We start from the raw sequence: 27,962 nt of genomic DNA, 5'->3' as shown, positions 1-27,962 counted from the left end.
ACAAAGACACAAACAGCCACACGAACCAAGCTGACAAGTTCAGAATCAAATATTTAATCCTTCCCATACAGTGAATCACTCTGTACAAAGAACGCAGTTGATTAGAAAATTTAAAACATCTTTTGACTCTTGATATGAAATATAAAGGAGATATTTCAAGCCGTACGACGGACGGCCTTCCAAGCACGACACACGAGGCACCTTGATTTCCGATTTACTCTGATATTCACACAGGAGGAGCTGGCAGGACTGTAGCGTCATAATAATACACACACATCATACATCATAATAATACACACACAAACAATACAAATGTCCAGGGCGGTGGCTGAGGGAGAAGGTGCGATGACACGCTTCCTCTCTGTTCCGGTGGGAAGCAGTTCCAGGGACAACCAGCGAGGTTTTGGGATATATGATTATTGGAATACGCTTAGTTCGGTGTGATCATTACATCATCAATCAGAAGAAATCTGAATTGGGGGACACGTGGGGGGGGGGCTTTGGGAGGAAGCCGGATAAAATGTCCCAAGATGTCCAGTTTTGCTTCATAGATTCGTGTGGGAAATGACATCTAAAATAGTAAATTGTGCATATTTTGGTGTTTAACGGAAGAAACCAACCACAATGCCTTCAGGGAAAGGTTGGTTTAAAAAGGTTTTATTTATTTATTTATTTATTTATTTAAAGCTTCATGAGTGGACAAAGCTTTTGTGCTGCTCCCTGAAGACTTCTCACACATTTCACAACATCAGTTCTACAAACTCTCCCCCCGCTCAATTAAACACACTTGTACTCATCAGTCAAAAGAGGAATCAGTTAGAATCAGAACCAGCGCACGATTAGAAAAAAACAAGCATACAACCTCATCAGTTCCTCCTCTCGGGCTTTTGCCAAAAAAAACAAAAAAAACAAACAAAAAAAAAAGATTCAAAACCCCTGAGCTCTGAATCATTTTTGGCATTTCAGTCTTCACACCGTTGAGATCTGTCAACACAAACGCATCGTTCCCCTCACGTCTGGGACGCTTTTTCACCATCTTTAAAAAGTGTTTTTGGTTTTCTGTTTGTACTTTTTAGTTTGTACTTGAATTTTTTCTAATTTCAATGGGTTTAAAAAAAATATATTATTTTTTTTACTTAATCTACATAATTTCCTAACCGAATAGATTGTGGTCGGGGATGGTCGCTATGATCGAAAAAAAATGAGGACATACAGGTCAAAAACAGAGTTATCCTTTAAGATTATAATCCTAATAGTTCCCTATAAACTTTCTATGACGTCCTTCTACAAACTTAAAAACAATCACGTTTCTGTTGCAGGGAAGCAGGCGATCATGGGAACTGCAAAAAGAAAGAAAACCCCCTATTAGTGGATAGGGGGATGACATGAGTGGATAACATCCACAAATCATGATGAAAGCCCTTGGTTTTCAACCCAGAGTTCACGGCACAATCAAACTGTTCTGCTTCGACGCCACCGACAGCCAACTTAACTCTTAACAACCGTCCATACAAACAACGTTAGAAAAAGAAAACACGGCGGCAAGCAGCAGGAAATGAAAAAGACGAAGGAATACATCTGGACCCTTCTATTTTGCATTCCTTTAACGGCAGAACTAGAGACCTGTGTCTCTCCATTCCCATCCCGTAGTCCAAACTGCCCTGACGGAGCCAGGTAGCTCACCGGGTGCAAACTAAGCTGCTTCGCCCTCCTTTAACGCATGCCTAATTCACACTCAGCGTGGTATTAATGCCTCCCGTGACAAAATAAAACGCAGTCATCAATGGTCACATCGTAGCATGGTCCCGAACTACATGAACCTGTGTGAGTTGATGTCATTATTCCAGTCTGCTGTTGCGTAAAAGCGACGCAATGCATCAGGTCTTCGCGGGTCCCAAAATTTGGACCCAAACCCTGTTTGACTCGGGATATGCGATCTCCCATCTGAGATATGTGACCTGACCCTGACCCCACCCCAATTGGCCATAGTAAAATGTGCACCCGGGTAGACCTGTCAAGAACTCTAATGCATACAAGTCAACATATTAGGCGTAAAATAAGGCCTAAATCTAACATTTCTGAGACCTGACTGTATACACACGGTCGTTGTGGCATGGGGCTGAACACTCTACGGCCTAGATGAAAAATAACAGCACACTAACTCATGGACAGCCTTGGTGCAGGGTGGCAAAGGGTCTTGCTGTTGCCAGTGAAAAGGGCTTGTACTCACATCCCAACGCACCATCCCCGTCCCCTGTCCGGGGGGAACCCGCTTCTGACCCCCAGGACCTGCTCCCCTGTCCGTTCAAAATCAATGCCAAAAAAAACAACAAAAAAAACCCCAACAACAACAAACAGTCAGGCTTGAGGTCGTCCTTAAGCTGAGGAGGACGGACGGGCGCGGCCTGCCCAGTAGTTCTCGTAGGCAGCGGTGAACATGTCCTTGCAGAGCAGCTTGGCGTCAAGTTTCGAGCAGATCAGGAAGGAGCCGCCCATCTTGCGGTGTAGGGAGTACGTCTCCTCGGGTGGGGGCGTGAGCCGCTGCTTGAGCATCACAGGGATCAGGTTGTGGACCCTCTCGGTGGTCGACTGTGCGCCGAAGTTGAAGGGCTCGGTGGAGGCGAAGGCCTCGCCCAGGATCATCACGGCATCCACGTGGGCATTTATCATCGCCTGCAAAAGGGGATGAGGATCAGCGAGAACAGCAAAGCTCGGTTTATTTTTATTATTATTATTATTATTATTATATATTATTAAAACACTGAGTGGAATGTCTTAGCCTACAGATGATGGTTCAGATTATCATGGTTGAAATGTAAAGCAGATAGACCAGCAAGAAAGGATATAAATTCATTTTTCCATCACATTTTAATGAGCAGCACATAATGGCCAATGGGTATATTAAAGCCATAATACAGAATAATACACAAGATGAGGAAGGCGAGAGGAGACAAATATATATAATACAGACAAATATGTATACAAGTTAGACCTTGGACTCGTATCCAGTGAGGAACTTCATCTCAATGGATTTCTTCAAAACTCCCTCCCTGTCGCCCAGTGAAGCTGATCGAATGACCTGGAGAAATACGATAAACAGTCGATAGGTTCAGTGATATAGACATCCGGAGGTTAAACAGCAGGTCAATCGCACCAAAAAGATTTTCAATGGCTTAAACGGAGCCACAATAAAGTAATTTCAAGTCTTTCTTGAAATTATGAAAAATCGTAGAAAATAACTTAATAATGAATAACAATTTAATAAACAACTCATGATGATACATTATCTTAATTGAATAAATAATGCTGATCAAAAACTGACCTCTATGTATCGATCTGTGAAACTCTGGTCAAACCCTCTCGTGGCTCCAAAGTCTAACAGCGCCACCTAGTGGTAGTAGAAGGCAATTTAGGAAACAATATATATATTACAAATAAAGGCTGTTTTATTTGACTGTGAGTAGCCTCATACTCACCCTGTGCGTGTTGGGGTCATAAAGGAAGTTGGACCAGTTTGGGTCAGTCTGCATGTATCTGAACTCAAACAGCTCCCGGAGACACAGGATCAGAATGTTCTCACAGATCTGACAGAGAGAGGGGGAGGAAATGTCAGAGGACTTTTCTTTTTTATCCTTATTGATACAATACATCCATTACTACGTATGTCAGCTATGTTAATGTACATGCACATGAGCATTGTTATTGCAAAAAAAAATGTTGGTCATTAAATCTCTTAAATTGATCCATTAATGAGACTAGCTTCACATTTTGATGTTTATCACTTGGGTTGACTCCCAGTGATTGAAAGGTACTGGGAGTTGGGTTTAATAACAGTTTGCCTTTAACTTCATTCAATACTGATATTGGACCAATACTAGGCGAAAATAAAGAATATTTCCAATACAAAAATATGATACAAAGAGCCAAATCAAATACGTACAGTTTGATATTAAATAAAATCAGCTTAATTTTCTGTTGTTTTTTTTTAAACACATAGAATCGTGTTACATACCTGTAATTCCGAAAAGGGGATGATACGTCAATAATTATGTTTTAATGAGGCCAAACTAACGGCCTGAGCCTCCAATATCCAAACTGGCGCCGTGCAAACCAACTAACCAAACAATCACCAGTCCATCCACCTCCCTGTGTTTCTATCTCACCTCGTTCTTCAGCTCCTGCGTGAGCGCCTCAGCCTTGTCCAGAGGAAACCCAGCGACCAGCTCCGTGGTCAGGACGTGGCTGCTGCTCAGCTCCCCGATCACCTCCGGAACGTAGAAGAACGGGTGGTCTTTCAGCAGCTCCCTGACAGAGAAGGACACCGTTTTAATGTCCTCCTTATGATGTTGCACGCAATTATTATATTATACTATTTCTATTTAAAAAACAGATAACTTATTTTGACATTTACTTTTCATTTATTTTAATCTGCAATATCAGTAGATAATATTTTGATGTGATTTAATGATATTTTATTATTGCATTGTGATAGAAGGCTATTGTAACAATGCGGTGTTATAATTTTTCATGTCCTCTGCACTGTTTGGCATTTAATTATTATATTATATTTAAATTATGATATTATACAAATTGTTTTATATAACTTATTTTTACACTTACTTTTCATTTAGCTTTCTATTTTTATCAAGACTTTTATTTATCATGTGTATAATAACAATTTGTATCGTTAAGACCTTTGTAAAAGCACAAAAACAAGGGTAAAATAATTTACCCTTGTTTTTGTGCTTTTACCATTGTGAGGTGAGTGTTGTCAGGTCAAGTGCAGTTTATTGTCACAGCAGGCTCTAAGGGCTCAAAGGGCTCTAATGGTGCTGAGATCTTTGCCGGTGATAATACACTATAAATACATAAACCCATAAACCTTTCTAATACAGGCAGATTATATAATCAGTATACACATAGGAAATTATTTGTTCCCAATACATTCAGCTATATTTAGCGTGCTGCAAAATGAAACATGAGTCATTGATTTTGTGCTACTTTGAGTTGTGACCTTCTGGCAAAAAGTTTAAAAGCTTGAGGGAAAAGACGAACCATAGACAAATGAATACACAAGTTTGTGGTGTAAGTGTGGATGTAATATAATTCTGTGTGTGTGTGTGTGTGTGTGTCCCCAAACCTGCATCACAGATTGTTTCATTTGATAAATAGAGCAATGCAGATTTGACCAATTGACAATACTCTACAGATATACAAACATATGAACTCACTTAAATTTTCTGGCACACTGAGCTTCTCTCACGTAATCACACTCCAGCGCCAGTTCCCGTCTCATTACATCTATCAGATGTTCTGGAAACAGACCTAAAGTAAATAAACAGCAGATAGAAAGGCAGAGAGAGAGAGAGAGAGAAAGAGAGAAAGAGAGAGGGAGGGGGGCGGGGGGTTGAATTTTTAATACTGGTGGTCAAATTCACAGTAGCATTTCACAATCAACAAATAACATAATGTTTAATTTCAGCACATATTGCAGTGACTGTTGCAAATAAATTGGCATGGCACTGATCGACAAGTGATTCATGATAAATTGAAACTTGAGGTTGGAAAGAGATGCGAGGATTAGAAAAGAAAAGAAAAAATAGAGGAACGGTGACAGGAAATTGACCAAGAATTTAGCAGAAGCAAAAAAAAAAAAAAGATCAAAATAAGCATCATAAAATAAATTCAGAGGAAAAGCAGGTTAGAAGTGAGTCGGGTCCGAGTGTATATTTAGTTGTGTGTGTGTGCGCGTTCGTACCTTCGGGCAGGGCATTGCTCATGCTCAGTACAGTCATCAGGTTGTTGACATCACTGTTGATACTCTGAGCCACACCTGGGTACTGGAGCCACACACACACACACACACACACACACACACACACACACACACACACACACACACACACACACACACACACACACACACACACACACACACACACACACACACACACACACACACACACACCAAAAATAGTAATACTTCACTTTGATGTACTTTAAAACAGTGTGTATTATCACATTGTTATGGACACACTATCATGGTTGGTTATAACAAAGAATTCACAATTAATTTTTATCTCCCACTAACTAGGGCCGCAAGTGATTTAGTGATTGGGGTTGCTTCATGTTTGTTGTCAATGTGATGTGTGATGGATGTGGTTTTTGGGAACTAGTGAATGTGGTATGTGTAGCAGGTGTGTTGCATTTGGACGCATTAAAATATTGTATTTATGTTTAATTCAAGAATTAACAGGAGTGTCTCTTGGCTTCCTTTGTGCTAATGTTTTGATGGAAACTGTTATTATGACCTCATTATTGATTAATCAGATCATTTATCAAAATGTATTTATTAATCTGTCTCAGAGTCTCCCTGTCTCATACGCAGAGGCAGAAAAACACAGAACATCTTCCCTTTCATAACAATGCTTTTTAAATAATATTTGAAATTGTTTTTGTTAAATTAATTATGTGTTAATAAGATACAGTAATTCTAAGGCCTTCTATTTTTTATGTCACACCCTTTTTTGTTTTTTTTATCCCGTCTGCCTTCATTTTCGAAATTTGTTTTACACAGATACACATAAATAAACTAAACCAAATTCAGTGAACACTATTTAAACGACAAAAACGCAAAAAAAAACCCACGTACTTGTATCTTCATGGCCACCTCGCGGCCGTCCTTCATCCTGGCCAGGTGAACCTGTCCGATGGATGCCGCCGCAAATGGACGCTCCTCAAACGACTCCAGCTTGTCCCTCCAGTTCGGACCAAAGTCGCTGTTCAGCGCTTTCTGAACACACAATAACCACAAAGACCGGATGAAAATAAATATTATACCAATACAATACTTAGATATTACTTGTTCTAGAGGGGGATTCAGTGGGGGGATTCAGGCACGTGCAAATTACGGTCCAAGACACTGGCCTGATAATAATACCCAATTTATTGTATATTGTACAGTATATCATGATTGATATTATCAATCACAAAACAAATCCTTTATGAATAAAGTATACATTTCCTTATTATTATAATTTTTTTAATATTTTAGCTTCAATGCGGTTGATTCCGTGGTGAAGTGTGATGAATCCATGTTCAGAGAGATGGATAAGTGGAAACACAGAGGAAAAAAGGAGAAGGCCAAGAAACAGACACAAATTGAGGACGTGACGGATAAAAAAAGCGGGCGGGCAACGCGGTACCATCATTTGTTTGATCGGCATGAAGTCGGCGCTCTGCCTCACGCGTTCAAAGATCTTGGCGAGTTGCGGGTTGATGAAGGCGTCGTCTGGAAAACAAACACAACAGCTTAAACACCGTATTGTCTGCTTGCCGTGTGGAAAGGAAATTGGGATCATTTCACAGATGACGCGCAGAGAGGCATGGCGTGGGCTCCCGTCCCGGCGCTTAGACGGGCCCTGCCCTGCTCGGCTTCCCAGAGCGGGCGGGTTTGGGTGGGTTGGCAGAGCCCCAGAGATGACCCACAGCTGCATCATCTGCTCAGGCATTTGGCTTGGAGGCGACGTGGACAATGGAGTCGGATTATAGACTTTGTTTCCTTCCTTCCAGACTGGTGTGTGTGTGTGTGTGTGTGTGTGTGCGTGTAAGTGGTGAGTTGTCTGGCAGAAGGTGATGATCTTAAACCATAGGCTGAGAAGGACACACCTGTAGAACTGCACACACTCACCTGTCAACACCCGTTAGACCCTCGAGTCTGTATACATACACAGTATATCCTGAAGGACTGTGCCTGTCTCTGTGTACACAGATTTATATCGGGCAGATGTCTTTATGTCAAGTGTCACCGGACCTCAGTCAAGATCAGTGAAACTTAACGCTGTATTTTTATGGCTGTTGCGTTCCCTTCCAAGGTTGTAATCCGGGCGCCGGTGTTCTCCGGCGACGTCAGCGAGGGTAAACGGAGAGAGAAAGAGAGAGAGAGAGAGAGAGAGAGCGAGAGAGCGAGAGAGAGAGAGCGAGAGAGCGAGAGAGAGATCTCGGCACCGGGTAACACCGGGTCCCTCCTCCCCTCGCTTGGTTTCTCGCTCACTCGTTCCCATCACACCATCCCATGCCTGCGTACTTGATATACTTTCCACCTACGCCCCATCTCTCCTCCCATCTCCAGCTATCAAGCGCCCTGTTCACACGTCCTCGCTTGCATTCCCTCATTCCTTTCTCTCCGCCCATCCCCCCCACTCACATTCACTGGGTTTCTTTCTATGCCTTCGCTCTCTTTTCTTCTCCTCTGCCTCCTTCTGTCCTTCTCATCGCAGCGTGTTCACATGCATGCACTAATTAGAATAAGGTGAAAAAACAGAATTTTATATTTTGAATAAGTTGTCGGAATCCGAACTTTAATGTGCGTGTAGATTCTTTCCCAAACCCTTCCCGTGTCTGTACATATGCAGTGTGTGTGTGTGTGTGTGTGTGTGTGTGTGTGTGTGTGTGTGTGTGTGTGTTCGTATCAGTTTCTCACCTTGTATGCTGAGCATCTGCCCCAGTTTTAAAGCGGCTCCTCGCACCTTACACAAGGTTCTGACGATGCGCTCGGCGTTGGCCTCGGACAGGAAGGGGCTGGACTCCAGGACGGACTTCTTGTTCTCACCTGACGGGAGGAAGAGGGAGAGAAAGATCTGAGTACAACTTGTGAAGCACCAAAGAAAGATTCTTGGCCGAGGCCCCAGCTGAGTTTTAGGAAAGGCTGGGCAGAATAACAAACAACAAGTACTGGTATTTTTCATTTATTTGCCAAATCCATGGCTTCATCGTTTGGTGCAAAGATGTAACAGGTTCCAAAATACGGTAACTCCTGCTCAATAATAAAAGCAAAAATGCTATTATTTTTGACTTTAAAAAGACAAGAGTACTTAACTTGAATATTTCATTTCAGTTTCAGATTTTAAAACACAGAATGGGTGAGCTTTTTCAATATGAATGCGCATGTTTGTAATGGTTTTTACGTTGTGGATGTTTTGATGTTAATGTTCCTGTGTTTTTATTGTGTCCATGGCAAGGTCCCTCTTGAAAAACAAATGCAATCTCAATGTAGTAAAGGTTAATATATAAAGTATTTATATATATAAAGTATTTTTTATATAGTATGAAAAAGGAATACAATGGCCATTATTGTCTTCAACGCCTTGACTTGTGAAACCTTCACACACGCACACGCACACACACACACACACACACACACACACACACACACACACACACACACACACACAATGTGTGTCAGTAGGTCATCAGGCACGCAGTCAGGTGTGGCCCAAGCTGCTTTTTGAGGCTTTGACGTCCAGAAGGGGATTTGTACGTGCTCAAACACATGCTCCCACGCCCACACTTACTAAAGTATAAGTGCTAGGCCTCACACACACACACACACACACACACACACACACACACACACACACACACACACACACACACACACACACACACACACACACACACACACACACACACACACACACACACACACACACACACACACACACAACTTGTTTCCCCTGCCACAGCTTAGTTCTTCTTTTTGGATTAGCAGGTCTCTACAACGCTACTGGAATGCTCTGAAAGGCTGCAGCCAGCAAGTCGCTCAAGGAGGATTCCTGGGCGTCCATGGGCGGCTGCTTCAATCTCCAGCACCGAGGAATCTTACTTTAAGTATTACACGTAACACTTTGGCATCTTCATACTGTATATCTTCATCATACATACTGTATATCTTAATACTAGTATGTACATAGAAGCCACAGCTGCATCACGCAAGGAAATGTCTATATACTGTATCTAAGGGACTGGGGTTGCCATTTCACCCGTTCTATTGACAAAAATCCCCTTTTTGTTGCCGTTGGTCCAAAGATACTGCGCCTGCCTCGACCCCTCTCAAGGAGCAGCAGTGGTTGGCCATATTGCTTCGCAGCTAGAAGGATCTGTGGTTTAAACCCCACCGGGGGGGTCATTCTGTGTGCAGTTTGCACATTCTGCCCTTCACCTCCACAGCGTGAATTGGTTCCCGTGGGCATGGCGTGTGAAGACACATTTTCCCAAGGGGATCAACAAAGTGATTCTTCCTTCAGATGCACTCTGACTGGAACAGTGGTATTCAAAGGCACTGCTGCCTCACAGCAAGAAGGTCCTGGGTTCAATTCCCGCCTGGGGCACTGTTGGCATTGTGCTCCGGCGGGTTATCTCCCAAATAGGAGCGTGGAGTTTGCATGATCTCCCCGTGCTCACATGTGGTTTCCTCCACCTCACGTCAGTAAGGACCCCCACAAAAACATGCACACATCATCGTCTGACCAGCGATGGACACTTGGTACCAGGTCCCCGGGCGTGTCGACGAATGCTGCCCACTGCTCCTGGCTGCCCCCCCAGAGGAAGGACAAGCCGGGATGGGTTAAATGCAGAGGCCTCATTTCACCGGCCACCATCCAAAGCATGTGCATGTGTGTGTAGTGTGGTGTGTTGCGTGACAATTAAAGATTCTTCTTCTTCTTCTTCTTCTTCAATGCACGAGAGAAGAAGAGCCTCATGGAGGCACTGGGGTGGGGTGCGTTTGGTTTGTTTTCAACTTGAAAGGCATGTTATAATACGCCTTCACAATCCAGGGGTATCAAATTTTGCAACAACATTTTGAGCGCGTGGCAAAGACATCAGCGCTCCATTCAGGCCACTGCGATTTAAAACTGTATCAACAGTTCTTATCTCCACACACTGAAAACAAACACACACAACCTTGTCCCAATTCTGGCCTCACTACTGGACAAGCAAGGGCAGACTCCACCCGAGTCTGTCAGCGGGAACACACACACACACACACACACACACACACACACACACACACACACACACACACACACACACACACACACACACACACACACACACACACACACACACACACACACACACACACACAGTGAAGGGAGAAGTTTCCGCAGCCAAAATAGTGGAACTAAGTAACTGCAAATGACGAAAGAGTTCAGCTTCCCCCCATCTTCACTTAGGTGCCCAGTTTGTCAACACTGTGCTTTTCTAGTCAGACGCACGTTTGTTAGAGTCATCCAACACACACAGACATCGTGAAGAAAAGATCTTGGTGGTGAAAAGGAGACTCTCTGAGCTCGCTGGGAACTCAGACAGTCCTTCATGGAGACTGGGAGAAAACCAAAAATGTCAGCTTTCAAACCAAACAAAGTTTATTTTCATCAGTCCCGCCAGTTTTTCTGTGTCGCTGCAAATGCAGTATATATTTTGGTGGGTAAAAGAACAACAACTCTTACGGAATCCGATGTCAAAAACGTTAGTGTTTGTGTTGAAACCAGAAATGCGTGTGCATCATTACACCCGAAATAGCCAGAAGACATAGAGATGCCTTCTAGCCTTGCAAATCCTGCCATAATGCCACTGACATTTCAAACTGATCACAGGAATTTGGGCTGATCCTGGCTATAATTCAAAGGAAATGCCATTTACAAGGGAATGCCATTTCATCTCCCAAATCGTACCCCTGGCCCGTTACTACACAATGGAACATACTGTATCATCCCGACTGCTTGTGAATTGCACTGTATGTACAAGCTGTTTGTTCATTTACAGAAGCTGATGCTTAGTTACCTGTTGTCTCATTGAATCTGATTCTCTTCTTGGCAACTTCTGCCAAAGCTCCAATACCCAAACCAACAGCCAGACCTGAAACAAACACAAACACACACACACACACACACACACACACACACACACACACACACACACACACACACACACACACACACACACACACACACACACACACACACACACACACACACAGTTAAGATCAGTAGAAGATTTGAAGAATGTTACAATCTTAGACATATTTTCACATTGAGGAATGTTTTTGCAAGAGTTTGGGAAATGAAGGAAACGTGTGTGTGTGCGTAAGAGAAAGAGTGACTGTGTGTGTGCATGTATGCGTGCACATTTCACCCAGCTCCTCTGTGTTAGGCAATGCCTCATCACAAAACACGTTAGTCAGTGGGTTTTCTGAGGTGACAACATTTAGATATGGTCGGACAACAAAGACCCAGGAAAACATTTCCATTCGTCATTTTTTAGGAACCTCATGTTGACCAGAAACCTTGTGAACCACTTTTGTCACTTACCCTCAAAAAATTCTCAGCCACATTAAACCAAAGTCTAGTGTGTACTCACCCACATGAAACCTGGATCACTTTGTACCCATGACAGTTTCCACTGAAAGAGAACGAGTAAAGGGCGAGCGAGGCACTCAACCCCCCCCCCCCCCCCCCCCCCCGTCACCGTCTGACTTTTAAAACTGTCAACGCTCGGTTCCTCAGCCAGGGACACATATAACCTTTATAATTAAAATAATAAAACAGAAAACACATATGCAGGGTGACTGGGGACTTGTTTTTGGGAGTTCTGTTTAATCACCTCCAAGACTCTCCTTTTTATTTATATTTTTTCCTCATAATTCTTCCTCGCTGTGACTCCACCTGTTCACTTTTTTTTCCACATTTACAAATAAATTAACTTACAATTTTTGATGCATTTTCAACAATTTGGGCCCCACCCTCTTTTATTGATATCTTGTGCATCCTAAATTGCTGCTGGAACAGTGATGGTCGATGGACAAGGACGGTTGTTGGAATACATGTTGTTGTAATACAGCTTGTCGAATACTCCTTCACTATAGGTGAATCAAGTCAAGTATTCCAGGGTGCGTGAATTATTATTATTTCTTTTTTTTCTCCCACAAAACTGAAGACAGATTTTTTTTGACAAATTTTTTGACAAATTTTGACAGATTTTAAGGTCATGATTCGATTCAATTTTTGATTTACCTTTTTTTTTTTTTCCAGCACTGACGGCTATGCCATTGTTAGACTATCAAGTCCTGACTTGTAAAGAAAAACACTTGTTTCTCAATAAGTAACTTTAATTTGAATATTAAAAATGATATACAATAACAAAAATATGAGAATATTTAGACAACCCGACTAAACAGTTCAGAGCTTTGGCAAAACTAGACTTTAGAATAATAAACAATAAGTTAGTTATTACACAAATTTTAAGTTATTCACCAAAATAAGTGCAGAATGCTATTTTATGCTATTTTTTAGATGCTATTTTTGCCAGAAGGGAACACTGGTAGTAAAAGACAAATGACTACCAGCCGCTCCAATCAGAGAGACCTTTCTCCAAACAAAGCAAATAAAAACTGTAGATGTATTCAAACCTGCCAACCCTGAGAAAATATTTGAGTACCACAACAGTGCAACAGGGAGTCTCCGTGGTGTTTGAGTCACTGCAGCTAAATGACTCCATCAGTTAATCACACCGTAGCCGTCTCGTAACGAGGCTCATCACATTGTATGTGAGCTACTACGGCTAACTATATACAGTATACCCATTCATCTCATGAGGATATACCCCTTGAAATGCATCATCTTATAAATTTGCATTGATTGCAATTTTCTTGGCCGATTCAGATTCCAGATTTTTTTAAAGTCTGACCTGAAGATTCAGATTTCCAATCTGCTGTACATTAATGACAAACACATCCCGTGGTCTAATCACGCTCAATGGATAGGACAGCTGCACATACAGAATACTGCTGCAATTTTCAGTTACCACAATAGTGAGAGTTCGGATTTTGACACTGTGTGTGTTTATTTTTGTTAATTATTCATTATGGAACAATAATATAACATGAACTGTTCCTGAGTTCCAATAAAATAGAGTATGGGACAGTCACCAAGTTTCAGTATAATCCAACCTGTAACTCTCACTGAGTTTTATTAGGACCCAACATATAACTAACATGGAAATGTCCGGTTCAAACTTCAAATGAAATTATTTCACTTTTAAGTGCAAATATACATTTCTATTATATTTATATGGTACTTGCCATTCCAAAATAAATTGCAATCATTACAAAAAAATAAATAAAAATAAAAATGACTGAGTCTTCTCACTCTCGCTACATGGAAGTCCTCCTTCGCTCACCATGCATTAAACCAACAGAGTCAAATCCAACAACTTGTTTTACGAGTGACTTGTCAAGAACTGAGTCTCAAAAAAGAGTCGAACCTTTCCTCACAAGCGGAGCTCATGCACTACAAACAACCAGCGCAGATGCTTCGCTGTAGCGGCAGCGATAGAACTCATCGTCTGACCAGCGATGGACACTCGTCACCAGGTCCCCGGGCGCGTCTATGAATGCTGCCCACTGCTCCTGGCTGCCCCCCCCCGGAGGAAGGACAAGCCAGGATGGGTTAAATGTAGAGGCCTCATTTCACCGGTCACCATCCAAAAGCATGTGCATGTGTGTGTGGGTGTGCGTGCATGTGTTGTAGTGTGGTGTGCTGTGTGATAATTAAAGATTCTTCTTCTTCTATTTAATGTTCTTCGTTTACCTTGAAGTACCTCCTAACAGCTGACATTTTCTTTCTTTGGCTCTTTTTTTTTGGACGTCAGGTACACAACTACGTTACATCACATTAGTATCGAGTTTGAGTATCTGAGTATTTTTATGGGTACAGTACATGAGAACAGTATCAGGTGTGTAAATTTGACCGGCACAGGATCGGATACATCTGACACTGATCGGGTCACTGGTCATGGCCAATCAAGCTGAAAACCGGCCAATTCCGGTCACCAGCCGATTGATCGGTGCATCTCACGTTTTATATGTTAACATATTTGTGCTTGATTATTACTCCCCCACTTCCCATTTGACCTCACAATGCAGCGTTACACCTCGTGGATAATAAAGCACCGCTGCGCTCAGTGGATGTTGAGTGAGTGAGAGGGAGGGGAGGGGTTACAGAACCACAGGTCAGAATCAGAATCGTTTTTTGTTGCCAAGTAAGTTTACACGTACAAGGAATTTGTCTTGGTCGCATTATCTTCGATGCATGCATGAAACATAAATGTAAAGTAGAGCAACAGGAAAACAATAAGTAAAATATATATAGTAAGAATATGTAAAATAAGGCTGGAATGTGCAAATGTTCAGTATAAAGTGTAACAGTATGTGCAATGCACACAGAAAATAGTCCAGAAGAATGATGAATGTGCTTTAATGTAACGCATTGACATACCCATTCAATTCAAGGCGTACAGGTCCATGTAGTGTCTATGCTTCAGGGTGGAGGGAGACAGTCTGGTCTGGCTACTTTGCGGGGGTTCTGCCTCTTGAAAAGCCTGTTGATGTCCCTCTCAAGGATCGAAAGGGTCATCACTGTGGTGGGGGGGGGGGGCTCTGAGGTGAGTAGTTGTGAAAAAGGTTCAGTCTCCTGCGGAGGTGGCGGAGGTGGAGCTGCTAGGCTGGGGCTGGTGGAAGGTGTCAGGACTGTCCCATTGTCTTTCAAAGCAACTGTAGAAGTTATTCAGGTCGTTGTTGGTCCACTTCTTTGATGTCCTCACCACAGGTTTTCACAGCTTTAATTTCTGCCTGTATGCAGGAATCAGGTGGACCATGAGGCGGTCAGAGTGTCCCAGTGCAGCTCGGGGGACGGCGTTACAGGCACTGCTTACTGTGGTGTAACATAACACAACTGGCATTTCGTATCTGCGTATTATCACTAAGAATTGCGTAGTCCTCATTGCAGCCCTCGTGCCAGGTGGGAGGGTGCAGTGTGCGTTGAGGGACGCAGCGCAGCGGACTCCTCAGCCGAACAAACTTCATGAAAGTCGGTTCGCAGCTGGCGACGCCCCCCCAGTGCACACTGCATTTGTTTACCAGCGGGTCTTGACCACCCCAATATGGCGACCATGTTGGATAATATTACCCACAAAAATATGGGGAGAATCGCGAACCTAGTTGTGATTTCAAAGTTCGAAATCAAACGCTCATTTCGACTGATTTATGCCATCTAATCGGAATTGTGACACCCCTAATTATTATTATTATTAGGCTCAGCGCTAGACTTGACGTTCTAGATTCAAGAGGTTTATTTGTCACATACATATACATACTTTTATACAAATATGCAGTGAAATGTCAAAAACTCTATAACACAACATTGATTCTGATGCAGTGAACTTGACTAATATTGACAATTTTTTTTTATATATGGATAAATAAAATCAGATAATGTTTGTCTTTTTTAATACACCTTGTACTATTTTTCCCATTCATTCATAAAGTATTATTTTAACAGACATAATTGTTTTGATTTTAATGTCCCAAGATGATTCCCTCGACTACATTTATGGCCTTGGCCGCCAAAAAGATCACAGCAGTATGAAGTAAAAAACAGTACAGTAATAGCCCATGGTTGGGTGGTTTATTTTAAATGTGTAATGTATACGACAGGTGCAAGTGCCTTTACTCCGCTGCAATGTAACACTCCATCCAGCGTGCGCTGCAGGGAAACATGGACGTGAGGAGGCAGCTTATTATTGTGGTCTGGATGAGAGACCAGGCCAAAGGGTGCGTGCTTGTCTTCGCTTCTGGGTTTCTTTCTCCTTCCCCTGCTTCGGTCACATTTTGTTGAGGTTGAATTCTTGATGTCTCAGGTTGGGTTGTACTATTAAACAATTAATTGATTTCCTGTTCTACTCCAGACAATGAATAAAGCCCGATTCCACCACTAAAACCACAAAGAAATCTGGAAACGTATGTACAGTATGTATTTATGTTCTCATTTCTTCCTCAATCAATGTATAGACCTTGTGCTGTAAAAACCCTGTCGTGACATATAGTGATGTCATCTTGCTTCACCACAACACAATCCTCTTTTGCTGCCATGTTGTCATTGGGGCCACAGCGCTATACATGGAAATGACTTCACCGCTGATGTAAATGCAGCTTCATGTTATGACACGGTGCTCTCTCTCTTTCAGGATGAAACACAAATCTACCAGGGAAAGCCTGCGTCAACATCTTTGCCACTGAACTAAGTGCAGAAGAGTCTGCAGACCTGACAACCTTGGGAAAATATTTTGAGTACCACAAGAGTGCAACAGAGAGTCTCCGTGGCATTTGAGTTACTGCAGCTAAATGACTCCATCAGTTATTCACACCAAACTAGAGATGCACTGATTGCAATTTTCTTGGCCGATTCTTATTCCTGTTTTTTTTTTTTTTTTTAAGTCTGACCTGCAGATTCCGATTTCCGATCTGCTGTACGTCGATGAGAAGTACATCCCGTGATCTGATCACACTCACGTGATTGGACAGCTGCACATACAGACTACCGCTGCAATTTTCAGTTACCACAATAGTGAGATTGCTGATTTTGACACTGTTTATCATTGTTCATTTTTCACTATGGAACAATAACAGAACATGAAACAGTCCCTGAGTTCCACTAAAATAGAATATGGGACAGTCACCAAGTTTCAGTATAATTCAACCTGTCACTCTCACTGAGTTTTAGTAGGACCCAACATATAACTACAGTAACGTGGAAAAGTCCAGTTCAAACTGCAAACTGCAATCATTACAAAAAAATAGACAAATTAAAGAAATGGCCGACTCTTCTCACTTTTTTCGTTCACTGGAAGTCCTGCTTCCCTCACTGTGCGTTTAACCAAGTGAATCAAATCGAATGACTCATTTTGCTGAGTGACTTGTCAAGAACTCAAGTCTCAAAAAAAAGTCTGCACAATGATAGTAAATTGTCAGGTGATAAATAAATAATTTACCTTGAATTCCCCCCAAACAGCCGACATTTTTTTCTTCTGCTCTCTTTTTTGAGCATCAACTACGCAACTACATTAGATTCCACTGGTATCAGTCTCAGACACGAGTATCAGAGCATTTTTATGAGTACAGTACATGAGCACAGTACTGGGCGTGTAGATTTGACCGCCACAGAATCAGAAAATATATCTGACACTGATCGGCCGGTGAAAACTGACCAATTCCGGTCAAGGGTCGATCGATTGGTGCATCTCACATTTTATATGTTAACATTACGGTCACATTTTTGTGCTTCATTATAACTCTACCATTTCCCATTTTACCTCAGAAAGGCAGCATTACACCTCGGTGGATAATAAAGTACCGCTCCGTGCGTTGCGTATCAGCGGATGCTGAGTGAGCGGAGAGGGAGGACTTATAGAACCACAGGTGCATATGGTCCAATCCGAGGGATGTAATTAAAATACCCAATAAATGTACAGTTTGTAGAAGTTTATGTATTGTCATTAAATTACAATAATATATAATGTATATCATTTTGCATAGTTTCAGCTGGCATTTCGTACGTGCGTATTTTGACTAAAAATTGCATAGTTGGTACACAAAATTCGTTGGTAGGTCTGAGTCTGTCAGTGCAGATCCTAAAAATGAGCAAGTTTACAGTATGAAACTGACGATGTAATATAAACCTAAGGGTTATGAGACAATTGCAATTAGTAAACCATGCAATTTCAACAAAAAAAAAAATTGATAAAGGGTCTGATGAATTATCCCCCAGAGATGAAATAAAATAAAAACTGTTTTCTCATATTTGTGGTAAAAAAAAAAGAAAACTCAACTTAATTACATATGCACCGCTGCGTTTCCTTTTTCAGACTAACTTTGTGAAAGGTAATGAGTTCAAGTGCCACTAAGGGGGCTGATTGACCCATTTTCTAAAAATAAATACCTTTAGGTCATAAACACAATCCTCCCCTTTATAGTGTTGAACAATTCCAAAGCCATCTCGCGTTACAATAAAGAGACATGAAGGGTTACCTCCAAAGTTGGCCAGTCTGCCGAGTCGCGTCACCGGAACTTTCCTCTCTCTGGCTCTTTCACTTAACTAAAAAAATAAAAAGAAATGCTTTAGTTATGATGTACAAAAGTATCTCGAAAAGTAATGCTTTAACATTTCAGTTATCAAGAGAGAACATGTGTAGATCATTATAATATCAAGATCGTGATATGAGGCTCGAGATCGCAATATCGTATTGGAATTGAAATATCGCAATAGTGTTCAATTTAGTCTTAAAGGCTGCCTTCATTCAACTCCATTCAACATACTCTGTCCTGCTTGGTCATAATATCACCAGAATATCTTCGATGATCGATATTGAGGCGTTACAATATATTTGCTACAATACTGTATTATTGAATGACCATATAATCAAACACAGTTGTGTATGCTCGTCACAATAACCGAACTGGTTTTAAACCGGTTAAAAGCAGTTCTAGTCGCCTCGTCGCTCCTTACATTGTGACAAACCCCTTCCTATGTCATAATGCTAACCATGACTATATAAGCGTGTGTGTGTGCTGAATAAACTGTGCGTCTCGGAGTCCTGTTTGTCTACGAGCTCGGCTCTGTGACGACCCCTTAATCAGTGACCACCCCTTAATCAAGCGCTAACTCACGTCCGTCTCATCTTTTGTTCAAATATTCAATAACCCGTATTTTTCAAGGTAAAGTTATTCGTCAAAGTTGTTTTTCTGCAGAATTACCATCTGTTTGTGTGGTTTGACGTCCGCCCTCTTGCTCTGTCTGGCTTTCTCCAAGTCCTCCGCAGTCAGCCCCCCCATGGTGGAAGGGTCCTGATGGTAGCATCTTGGCTGCCCGGCAAACTGCCTCGCCGGATCCTGACAGTACAGCTGTCTGAGGAGGTGCCGGTTCAGATTGTGGCGGTAGAGACTGGGATTCTCAAGGAAGTGCCTGCCAGGAATACTGTATCAAAGTGACGAGTGGAAGAACACCAGACTTGATGACATACAATTTACAATATAATTCTTTAAATTTGATGGAGTGATGGTTTTATAACAATATTAAAAAGTCATTGTTTTAAACAATGAAATTGAATGATGGATTGATTAGTTTCGTAAAAAAAACAGAGAAACATATATATATAGAAAACATACATATATAGAAATTTCGCATATAAAAATGGAGGATGACTGTAGTTACACAAACACACGTCTGTTTTATACCTAAAGTCCTGGTGGTAAGATCTGGTCTGTCCGGTGAATTGCCTGCTGGGATCTTTGTAGCCCTCAAACAGCGACTCCTTCCCGTTTCCCTGGCGGCTCGTTCCCGGTGCCGCCGTGCTGCGACTGGTTTCTCCCTGATCCCCAGTTCCCTGGTGATATGACGTGAGGGCGCCTCCTTCCTCTTCGAACTCTGAGGAAGCCATGCTCACATCGTCCAGTGGGAAGTCAAACTCAGAGTCAAAAGATGAGGTTTGCTGCTGGCCAGAGAACTCCTAAATGAATGCACGCATGCACACACACGCACATACACGCACACACACACACACACACACACACACACACACACACTAAATTACTCTGGAAATAAAACAAACAAAAACTGAGATTTGTATAAATATCCAGTGTTCCCACAACTGCATAGACAGACAAACCTGTATCTTGCTCATAGCAGCAGTGATGCCTTGCTCAGCAGTTGCTTGGAAGTTATTGGCTACAGCACCAACTCCGGGGACCCCTGAGACAAACGCTCTATTATGATTATGTGATACAGTGAACGGTGCCTTAAAATCCCCCAAAACACCAAAAGTGCAGGATTGTTAATGTTTTTCATTTTCATAATAACTTGAGTGTTTGACATTTAATACTGTACTTAACATGTTTCTCATTTATACCTAGTAGTGACATCTCATTTTGATAAATTATTAGTATTATTTTTATTGATTCATTTTCAAACTATTAATTAATTTATTATTAATCATGAATCACAAAAATAACTAAATAAATAAATAACTACATAAATAATAATAATAATGATGACAATAAATAAAAAATGTTGATTTATTGGCATTTACATTGTGTTAACCTCAAATAAGCCGGTTTGGCATTTCCTCTGGAATCAATGTGAGCAGCCAGCCACAGTAGAGCTGTATTATGTTAAAAAAAAAAAAAACACCCAGCAGGGATATGGTATCACACTATGGAGTGGACGTTACATTGCACCTACCGGTTCCACTGCGCAGGGTCATGGTCTGGGTCTCCACGACGGCCTGGCTCAATTTGACCAAACCTCGCATCACTAACATCATGTCGCCCGCCATGACAACCTGCAGCCAGGAAGAAATGGAGGTAAAAAGGCAGAACTCAACAATGATAAAATAAAGATGCTCAGTGCTGGTGTTGGAATTTCAATGCAGATGCAGACACATACAAATATACAACATAACAGTTCCCAAGCAATCCTTCTTATAGGAATAGACAAATTGTGGCGTCCAATATTGTTCCACTTTCAGACAAAAATGGATCTTCAGGAGAACACAAAAAAAAATTTGGTCTTGTGTTTCTCTGACACATAGAAGCATAATACATTCCTCTAAAAAGATTTGTGAATCATTATATTTGTACTAATGAGCTGGAATTAACAGCAACTCCAGGTCCATACTGCCCAGTGAAGATAAGGGATGGGATCCAGACTCAGTACTGACAGGTACTTAAAGTTTAGGTTTTAAATCATTATCAATACTGAAAAGTGGTATTGGTCCCTCTCTTAGTTTTCCCCCAATCACAATTTAGATTGAAGAAAAAAAAAAAAAAATCTATAATCTTTGAGAAATCGAGGAGCAATTTCAGTCTTATCTTTTCAAAATCACAAAAATGTTTATTTTCTATTAAGATTCCCACATGCACCCTTTTTTCCCCTCAATAAAACTCTGTATATTAACACTAGATAGTTTGTGCTGATTATTATTCCTTATTATTATTATTATTATTATTATTATTATTATTATTATCATCCTCGTCTGTTTGTAAAACTGAAATCCTAAAAGAAAACGCATGAGTGACGCTGAAGAGTTGACCTCCTTATGCAATGAGATGTGGCATTGAACGCAAGAGATTTCAATGCTAGATAGTGTTAATGAGGTTTGCTCGGTGCCAATGAAGGTATTGAATTTCAAAACTCAGACTTGCTATGGGAGAATAAACCTGAGAGGGAAACCACTGACACTTGCAAAACCACTGAGACTGAGATCCAATCAGGGGGAAAGTTCAAAAGCCTTAACAAATGACATGTCCACCTGCTATATGGTAGTCTTGGGAAATCGTGCAAAATTCCTATCGATGATCGTTGGGGAGCACCGAAAGCAATGGGGAGACGTGCATCCCGACGCACAGGTTTTTTTGAGACAGTACGGAAGCAAGGACTTGGACAGTCCCTTTAACTCAGTTGTGTTTAAAAATGTTGTTTTATACGTGTATGAAACAAACTAAAATAAAAAGATAGAAAATGAAAACACAGGCACGGGAGCCGGCGTGCACCGTTGTCTGGAGGAGAAACAAAACAAAACAAAAAAAATCAAATTCTCTTGAGTTAGGTTTACGTATTTTTCATTTTCCGTACAGTAAGAAACTAAGGAAACAAAATACATCAATTTTTATCTATGACATTATATTATATATTGCTATATTATCATCACAAGATTTGCATAGAGAGTGGCAAATCTAGGACTGAACACTTCGCTGTGTGCCTGGATCCTGGACTTCCTCACAAGCAGGCCCCAGGTGGTTAGGGTGGGAAGGCACACGTCCAGCTGCCTCACCACGAACACAGGATCCCCCCCCCAGGGCTGCGTCCTCAGCCCCCTACTGTCCTCCCTGTACACACATGACTGTGTGGCCAGGTTCAGCGCCAACACCGTCATCAAGTTTGCTGACGACATCGTCGTGGTGGGCCTGATCGCCGACGAGGACAAGAAGGCCTACCGCGAGGAGGTGGCTAACCTGTCACTCCTGTACCAGGACAAGGGCCTCCTCCCGAACGTCAGCAAAGTGAAGGAGCTGATTGCGGACTTTAGGAGAGGATTACAACCAAGGACGCACACGCCGGTGGTGATTAATGGGACTTCTGTCGACAGCTTCAAGTACCTGGGAGTCCACATCACGGAGGATTTAACATGGACTATACATAGAGACACTCTGGTGAGAAAGGCGAGACAGCGTCTTTACCACCTCAGTACAGCTGAAGACATTCAGGGTCTCGTGAGGATCCTCAAGTCCTTCTACTCTGGAGCAGTGGAGAGCATCCTGACAGACAACATCACTGCCTGGTTTGGGATCTGTACTGCCTCAGGACAGGCAGCGCCTCCGCAGTCACACAGTGAGGACAGAGAGACTGAGACAGAGTTTCTTCCCGAAAGCCATAAGGACTGTCAACGCTGAACTCAGCAGGGGCCCGGACTGAGACACACACATGGGCCCCACTACCTAACTGTACTGTATGTTGCATACTGTACTGAATACTGTATCACTGTACTGGGTTATAGCATACTGTACTGCATACTGTATTGCTGTGACGTACTGTTGTATAACTGTACTGTATATCTCAACACATACTACCTCACTTTATTCACAAGCCACTTTACTGCACATATTTGTATACATAATAGTCTATTCCATATACATACATAATAGTCTATTCCTTTGATTTCTATTTTGTATTCCCACTCAGTATAATACCTTTTCTGCAATGTGCGCACAGCGAAGTGCAGATCACGGGCGCCCCGACAGGGCGTCTCCTCCCAGTGAATAGCGCTCCGTTATGTTGCTCCGTTTGCCCAGAGCTGCAAAATGGTGAGAACCGGCGCCGGGGTCCATGTGCCTTTTCTTTTTTATTTGAGCACCTGCCCCTTTTAAAGTTTCTATAGGGACTGAAGAGCGGGGAACTGGGATCCGGAGTAGTTTCTCAACAGCTCTGAGCAGAGATGGCGAGAGCCTCCGCCCTCTCCCTCTCTCTGCTACAGTTTAAGAACATGGTAAACTGCACGTACACTGTTTCAATTCTCGGATTTTTCCCGGTGGATTGAAAAAAAAAGGAAAAAAAAAAAAAAGTCTGTCATCAATTATTATATCGTCAGCCAAGCCTACTACTGGAGGACAATAGAGAAGAGGGAGGGAGGGAGCTAAACATATACAGTATATACATACAGGTATACAGTATGTATAGATGGAGGGACACAGAGGGAGAGGAAGATATTACGGCAACATTCCCTGCAGCTGGCTTCCCAAACAGTCACGTGCCTGCAGGAGATGCATTGATAGATCTCAGAGGGTGACTCGGCTCCCGTTCTAAAAATACACAGTGAGGAGGTGAAGCTCTGTATGTGTGAGAGAGAGAGAGAGAGAGAGAGCAAAGGAGAGAGTGTGAGAGAGAGCAAAGGAGAGAGTGTGAGAGAGAGATAGAGAGAGAGAGAGAGACAGAGACAGAGAGACAGAGAGAGACAGAGAGACAGAGAGAGACCTGTACGTGCTCTGAAAATTGGAAAGTGGTGGATGTCCACATATTTATCAGAAACCATAATCAATATTAGAAATCAAATTAGACTGACACATGAATATTGCTTCTTTTGATTTTTTTTTTTTTACAGTTACTCTGTGTCTTATTTGGTGCACTTTGCACGGAAACATCCTAAAAACAAGCATGAGAAGTAGCGATCATTTGGAAAAAGTACTATAGACATCCGTAGAGTGGAAAACACGTCTGTTCCAAATTGTGTTAAAGGCCATCACCCACTTTTTAATACGATTGACTAAACGAAAACATCTTATTGTTTTAATGGTCATGTGCCTTCTGGAGGTAGTTATGAAGACATAATATGACATTGGGGTAACCCTGGCCTCTAGTCTGGGTCTCCTGGTAATGTACACTTAGTCAGAGTAGATCACCACGTCAACATATGCTGCACACTAAACCCGCATCCAAGGCAGGTTAAGCTTGGATTAACAAGTTGAAACATGGAATGTCAAAAGAAAAGTATACTGCCTATTAATCAATGAGTTCTTGGGAAAATTACATCAACAAATCAAGTCACAAGTGTTTCCTTTGTGGGCTGTGGCAATGGCAAGACCAGCACCAATCATTCAAATACCACTAAAAAGTGGTTTGCAATACACAAGCTACTTTGAATCAGGAGTTTAGTTTGTGTTGCACTTGAATGACTGACAAAAATTTTATCAAGCACTTGCAAATATGACATTTTGGCTTCACAGTTTGATAGGACCGATCACTGTTATTCAATGTTCAATCCAAAAAGCCCCAACAACAGATTTGCCAATCCCCCTTCAGAGCAATGTACACCTTATTTACATTTAATTGAGTGGATATATCTTGGTGTGTTAATATCCCAACAAACATTTCACCACCAAGAAATTAATATTATTTTCCGCAGTGATGATCACTCAGGTCAATTCAGGTCAATCCAGATGAAAAATACATGCTCTCTATCTGCCACTACTATCTATTTGACACCATCAAAGCATTCCTTTGTGTTAATATCCTATCGCTGGTTACTTTGAGAGGGCTCGGTGTGTACTTCAGTGTCTCAAACTATTGTGTGGGCACGACGGCATGCCCTGACAGAGCTCTGGGCTCTGAGCCATTTGGAAAGGCCAGCGCTGAGAGGGATGAACTAACGCTTACTTTCCGACTCAAAAGTGGGTCGGCCCACTGTGGCCAAGGCCCGTTCCAAGATGGTAAACAGAATACCGGGATGCGGGTGACCAAAACCCGAAGCGTTTAACGCGGATGGTGGGCAGCGTCCTATGGGCGGAAAATAAAAACACACAACGATTGTTCCGACACTGCGAACGAACTTTATCTGGACTTCCCTAACGCTTCAGAATAACAGTGTTGGCCAACCTATAAGAGATCAGAGGGGAAATAAAGATTATTTAATAATCCCTGTTAATTATTAAGCTATTACAGTGGCACAGACAATGTAGGCTGACCAGACAGTACATCTGTACTGTAGTGGTTATGTGGAAACAAGTATTGCAAGCTATGACACACAAAAAGTCTTCTTGAACATTTTGAGATACACTGTATATGCATGTTCTGCTTTGTGTTTAAACTGTGTGGACATGTATGTATACACGTTCAGATATGTGTATGTTTGCATCGTAGCTGCTTATGTGCAGCAGTAGTGTGTAGTAATAAATGTGTGTAGTAATGTGCAGAAGTGATGTATTTTCAGGGCATTTACATGTAAAAAAGGAAAAATACACCTAAACATAGCCTAATATAATTATAATGTATTCTAGCACAACGCTGTTTATGACAAACAGAAGTTACCATCAATGTGTTTTTCACTCGTCCATTCCATTTCAAATGGGAATAAAAAATAATTAAAAAATAATAAAACGACAAATAGCGTAGCTATGTGTCTGAGGGAAGGAAACAGGCATGAGACTGGGGGAGACGAAAGAAGAAAGAACAGAGGAGAGCAAAGTAGAAGAGGACAGCGGGCCAAGAGGAAAAGTAAAGGATGACACCAAGCCAAAAAAGAAATGGGAGCAATGCAGGGGGACAGGAGGGTAAAAGGGTAAACAATCGGTTATACTGACCTTTACAAGAAGCAGAGGGCAGCGAGAGAGAGGGAGGGAACTGAGCGGGATCCGAAGCTTTAGAGCTTAGCCTCAGCTGCTACGTGGTCTTTCTGGAAGTGGATGTCTCACCGTTATGAAAATAGCCAGGCATCCTGGTGTGTGTGTGTGTGTGTGTCCCTTTGTGGACGGCTTGGTAACCATTATTATGAGTGTGTGTGCGTGCGTGTGTCCTTTTGTGGAGGGCATGGTAGCCACTATTATGAGTGTGTGTGTGTGTGTGTGTGTGCCCTTGTTGCTGTAACTGCTTGCTGACCATTGCTATGTATGCACCAACAAAGATTACATAAATACTAACCACATTTGTTAAAGAATAACAACGTTCAACACTACATTACTATTACAGTAGGTGGTATCTAATGGTATTAGTCACAACTGTATATTAGTCCCGGCAAACTCAACTTTCAAAAATGAGTAGCATAAGCAGTGTTGGAGATTATGATTTTTAGAGTAAAGGGAGGTCGTCACTTATGAGATAAGAGGTAGAGACGAGAAAAGGCGGAATCAAGGCACGATTATGTGCCACCCTCCACAAATCCATTCATCCCATATTGTATGTCAAAATATGAAGCTCAACAGAAAAATAAATACCACCACGACATACAAACCCTCAAAATGAAAGAAACTCTTCTATATTTTTTCCCAATAAGTTATTGTTTTAAATAGGTGTTCCTTCCTATTTGTCTTGCCTGGTCAAATGAAGACATTACAAAAGCTTCACTTCCATATAAAGAGGGGAAAAGACGCCTTTTCAACAACTTCACAAAATGCGAAGATAAATATATTCCCGGTGGTTGTCAGCGACACCACATGTCACCTGCTCCGTACATTCGGGCGCAGCAAGTTTGCAGAGCGAACGCAGCAGCCGCAGCCGCAGCTCTCACGCTGTTTGTAAACACGCAGCGACGGTTTGCGAAGTGACCTCAACTCGACCGCCGCATTAAAAACACGTAAAGGGGGGAGAAAAAAAACAAACAAAACAAAACAAAAACAGAATGAACGCGTCGCTGCGTCTCAGCGGTTGAAGCGTAACAACATGTCACCTACCTGCGCTTCTGTAAGCCGCGCGTCGGCTTCCTCCCTCGGTGCTAATCTCCCGATGAGGTCGAGTAGTGGGGGGGAGCGAAAATAAATACGATTACTTGACTTCAGTCCATGGGTGTAAATATCCGGACACACACCCTGCGCGGTCAGCGGTGGGGTTCGCGGGGTCGATCGCGTTTCTCCGCCGCAGCTCCGGACCGAGAGGGCGCAACGTGTTATTTACCAACTCGGCGGGGGAGCCAGAGCCGTACCTCGACGGAGTTGGACCGCTGACAAGCCGCGCTCGTTTCGTCATTTGTTTCATGAACCTGTTGAGGGGTGAACGGCCCACGTCAAAGGGAAGTTTGGGGGCGATTTGTTGTCTTTTTTTTTTTTATTATTATTATTATTATTATTATATTTGTGTTATGTAGATTTGCCGAACCCCGTTCCGAAAAGGCTCTGCTGGGTTCAGCGCGTTACCCCCGCCTCCTCTGTCTCGCCATTGGTCCGTTTCTGCGGGGCGGTGTCTGTTGACAGGAGGCGAGGGCGATAGTGCGGCCTCTGATTGGCCAATCGCACAGCGAGCGCCTTGCGT

The 27,962-nt window shown here is 42.2% G+C and overlaps 1 protein-coding gene across 2 annotated transcripts; it reads right to left on the bottom strand.

Moving 5' to 3' along the window:
• Positions 1–33: 33 nt before the first annotated feature.
• On the bottom strand, positions 34–27,804 carry LOC307248211 (atypical kinase COQ8A, mitochondrial-like). 2 transcript variants are annotated; one of them, XM_080024523.1, is made up of 18 exons: positions 27,389–27,804; positions 26,303–26,394; positions 20,913–21,012; positions 20,341–20,423; positions 19,910–20,181; positions 19,430–19,649; positions 18,704–18,770; positions 11,626–11,700; positions 8,483–8,611; positions 7,206–7,291; positions 6,653–6,793; positions 5,759–5,840; positions 5,232–5,325; positions 4,164–4,305; positions 3,477–3,584; positions 3,323–3,388; positions 2,993–3,079; positions 34–2,673 (listed from the first exon to the last, which is right to left on the bottom strand). In XM_080024523.1, exons 3-18 carry the CDS (start codon positions 21,004–21,006, stop codon positions 2,377–2,379), a joined length of 2,043 nt encoding a protein of 680 aa, XP_079880649.1. In that variant the 5' UTR covers positions 21,007–21,012; positions 26,303–26,394; positions 27,389–27,804; the 3' UTR covers positions 34–2,376. The 2 variants fall into 2 exon arrangements, with proteins under 2 accessions (XP_079880649.1, XP_079880650.1); XM_080024524.1 differs by lacking the exon at positions 26,303–26,394.
• Positions 27,805–27,962: the final 158 nt, after the last annotated feature.

The sequence above is a fragment of the Zeus faber genome, assembly GCF_960531495.2.
Source record: "Zeus faber genome assembly, chromosome: 2".
NCBI classification, from domain to species: domain Eukaryota; kingdom Metazoa; phylum Chordata; class Actinopteri; order Zeiformes; family Zeidae; genus Zeus; species Zeus faber.
The sequence above is the reverse complement of the archived record's forward strand: the minus strand, read 5'-3'. Positions and strand labels throughout refer to the sequence as shown.

Bases quoted from the DNA above. Each gene is read 5' to 3' on its own strand.
- LOC307248211 (XM_080024523.1), bottom strand. From the start codon at position 21,006: ATGGCGGGCGACATGATGTTAGTGATGCGAGGTTTGGTCAAATTGAGC. The intron at 11,701-18,703 runs GTAACCCTTCAT...TGTTTGTTTCAG, and splicing joins CAGACTGGCCAACTTTGGAG to GTCTGGCTGTTGGTTTGGGT. The intron at 8,612-11,625 runs GTAACTAAGCAT...TCCTCCCGTCAG, and splicing joins CAGATTCAATGAGACAACAG to GTGAGAACAAGAAGTCCGTC.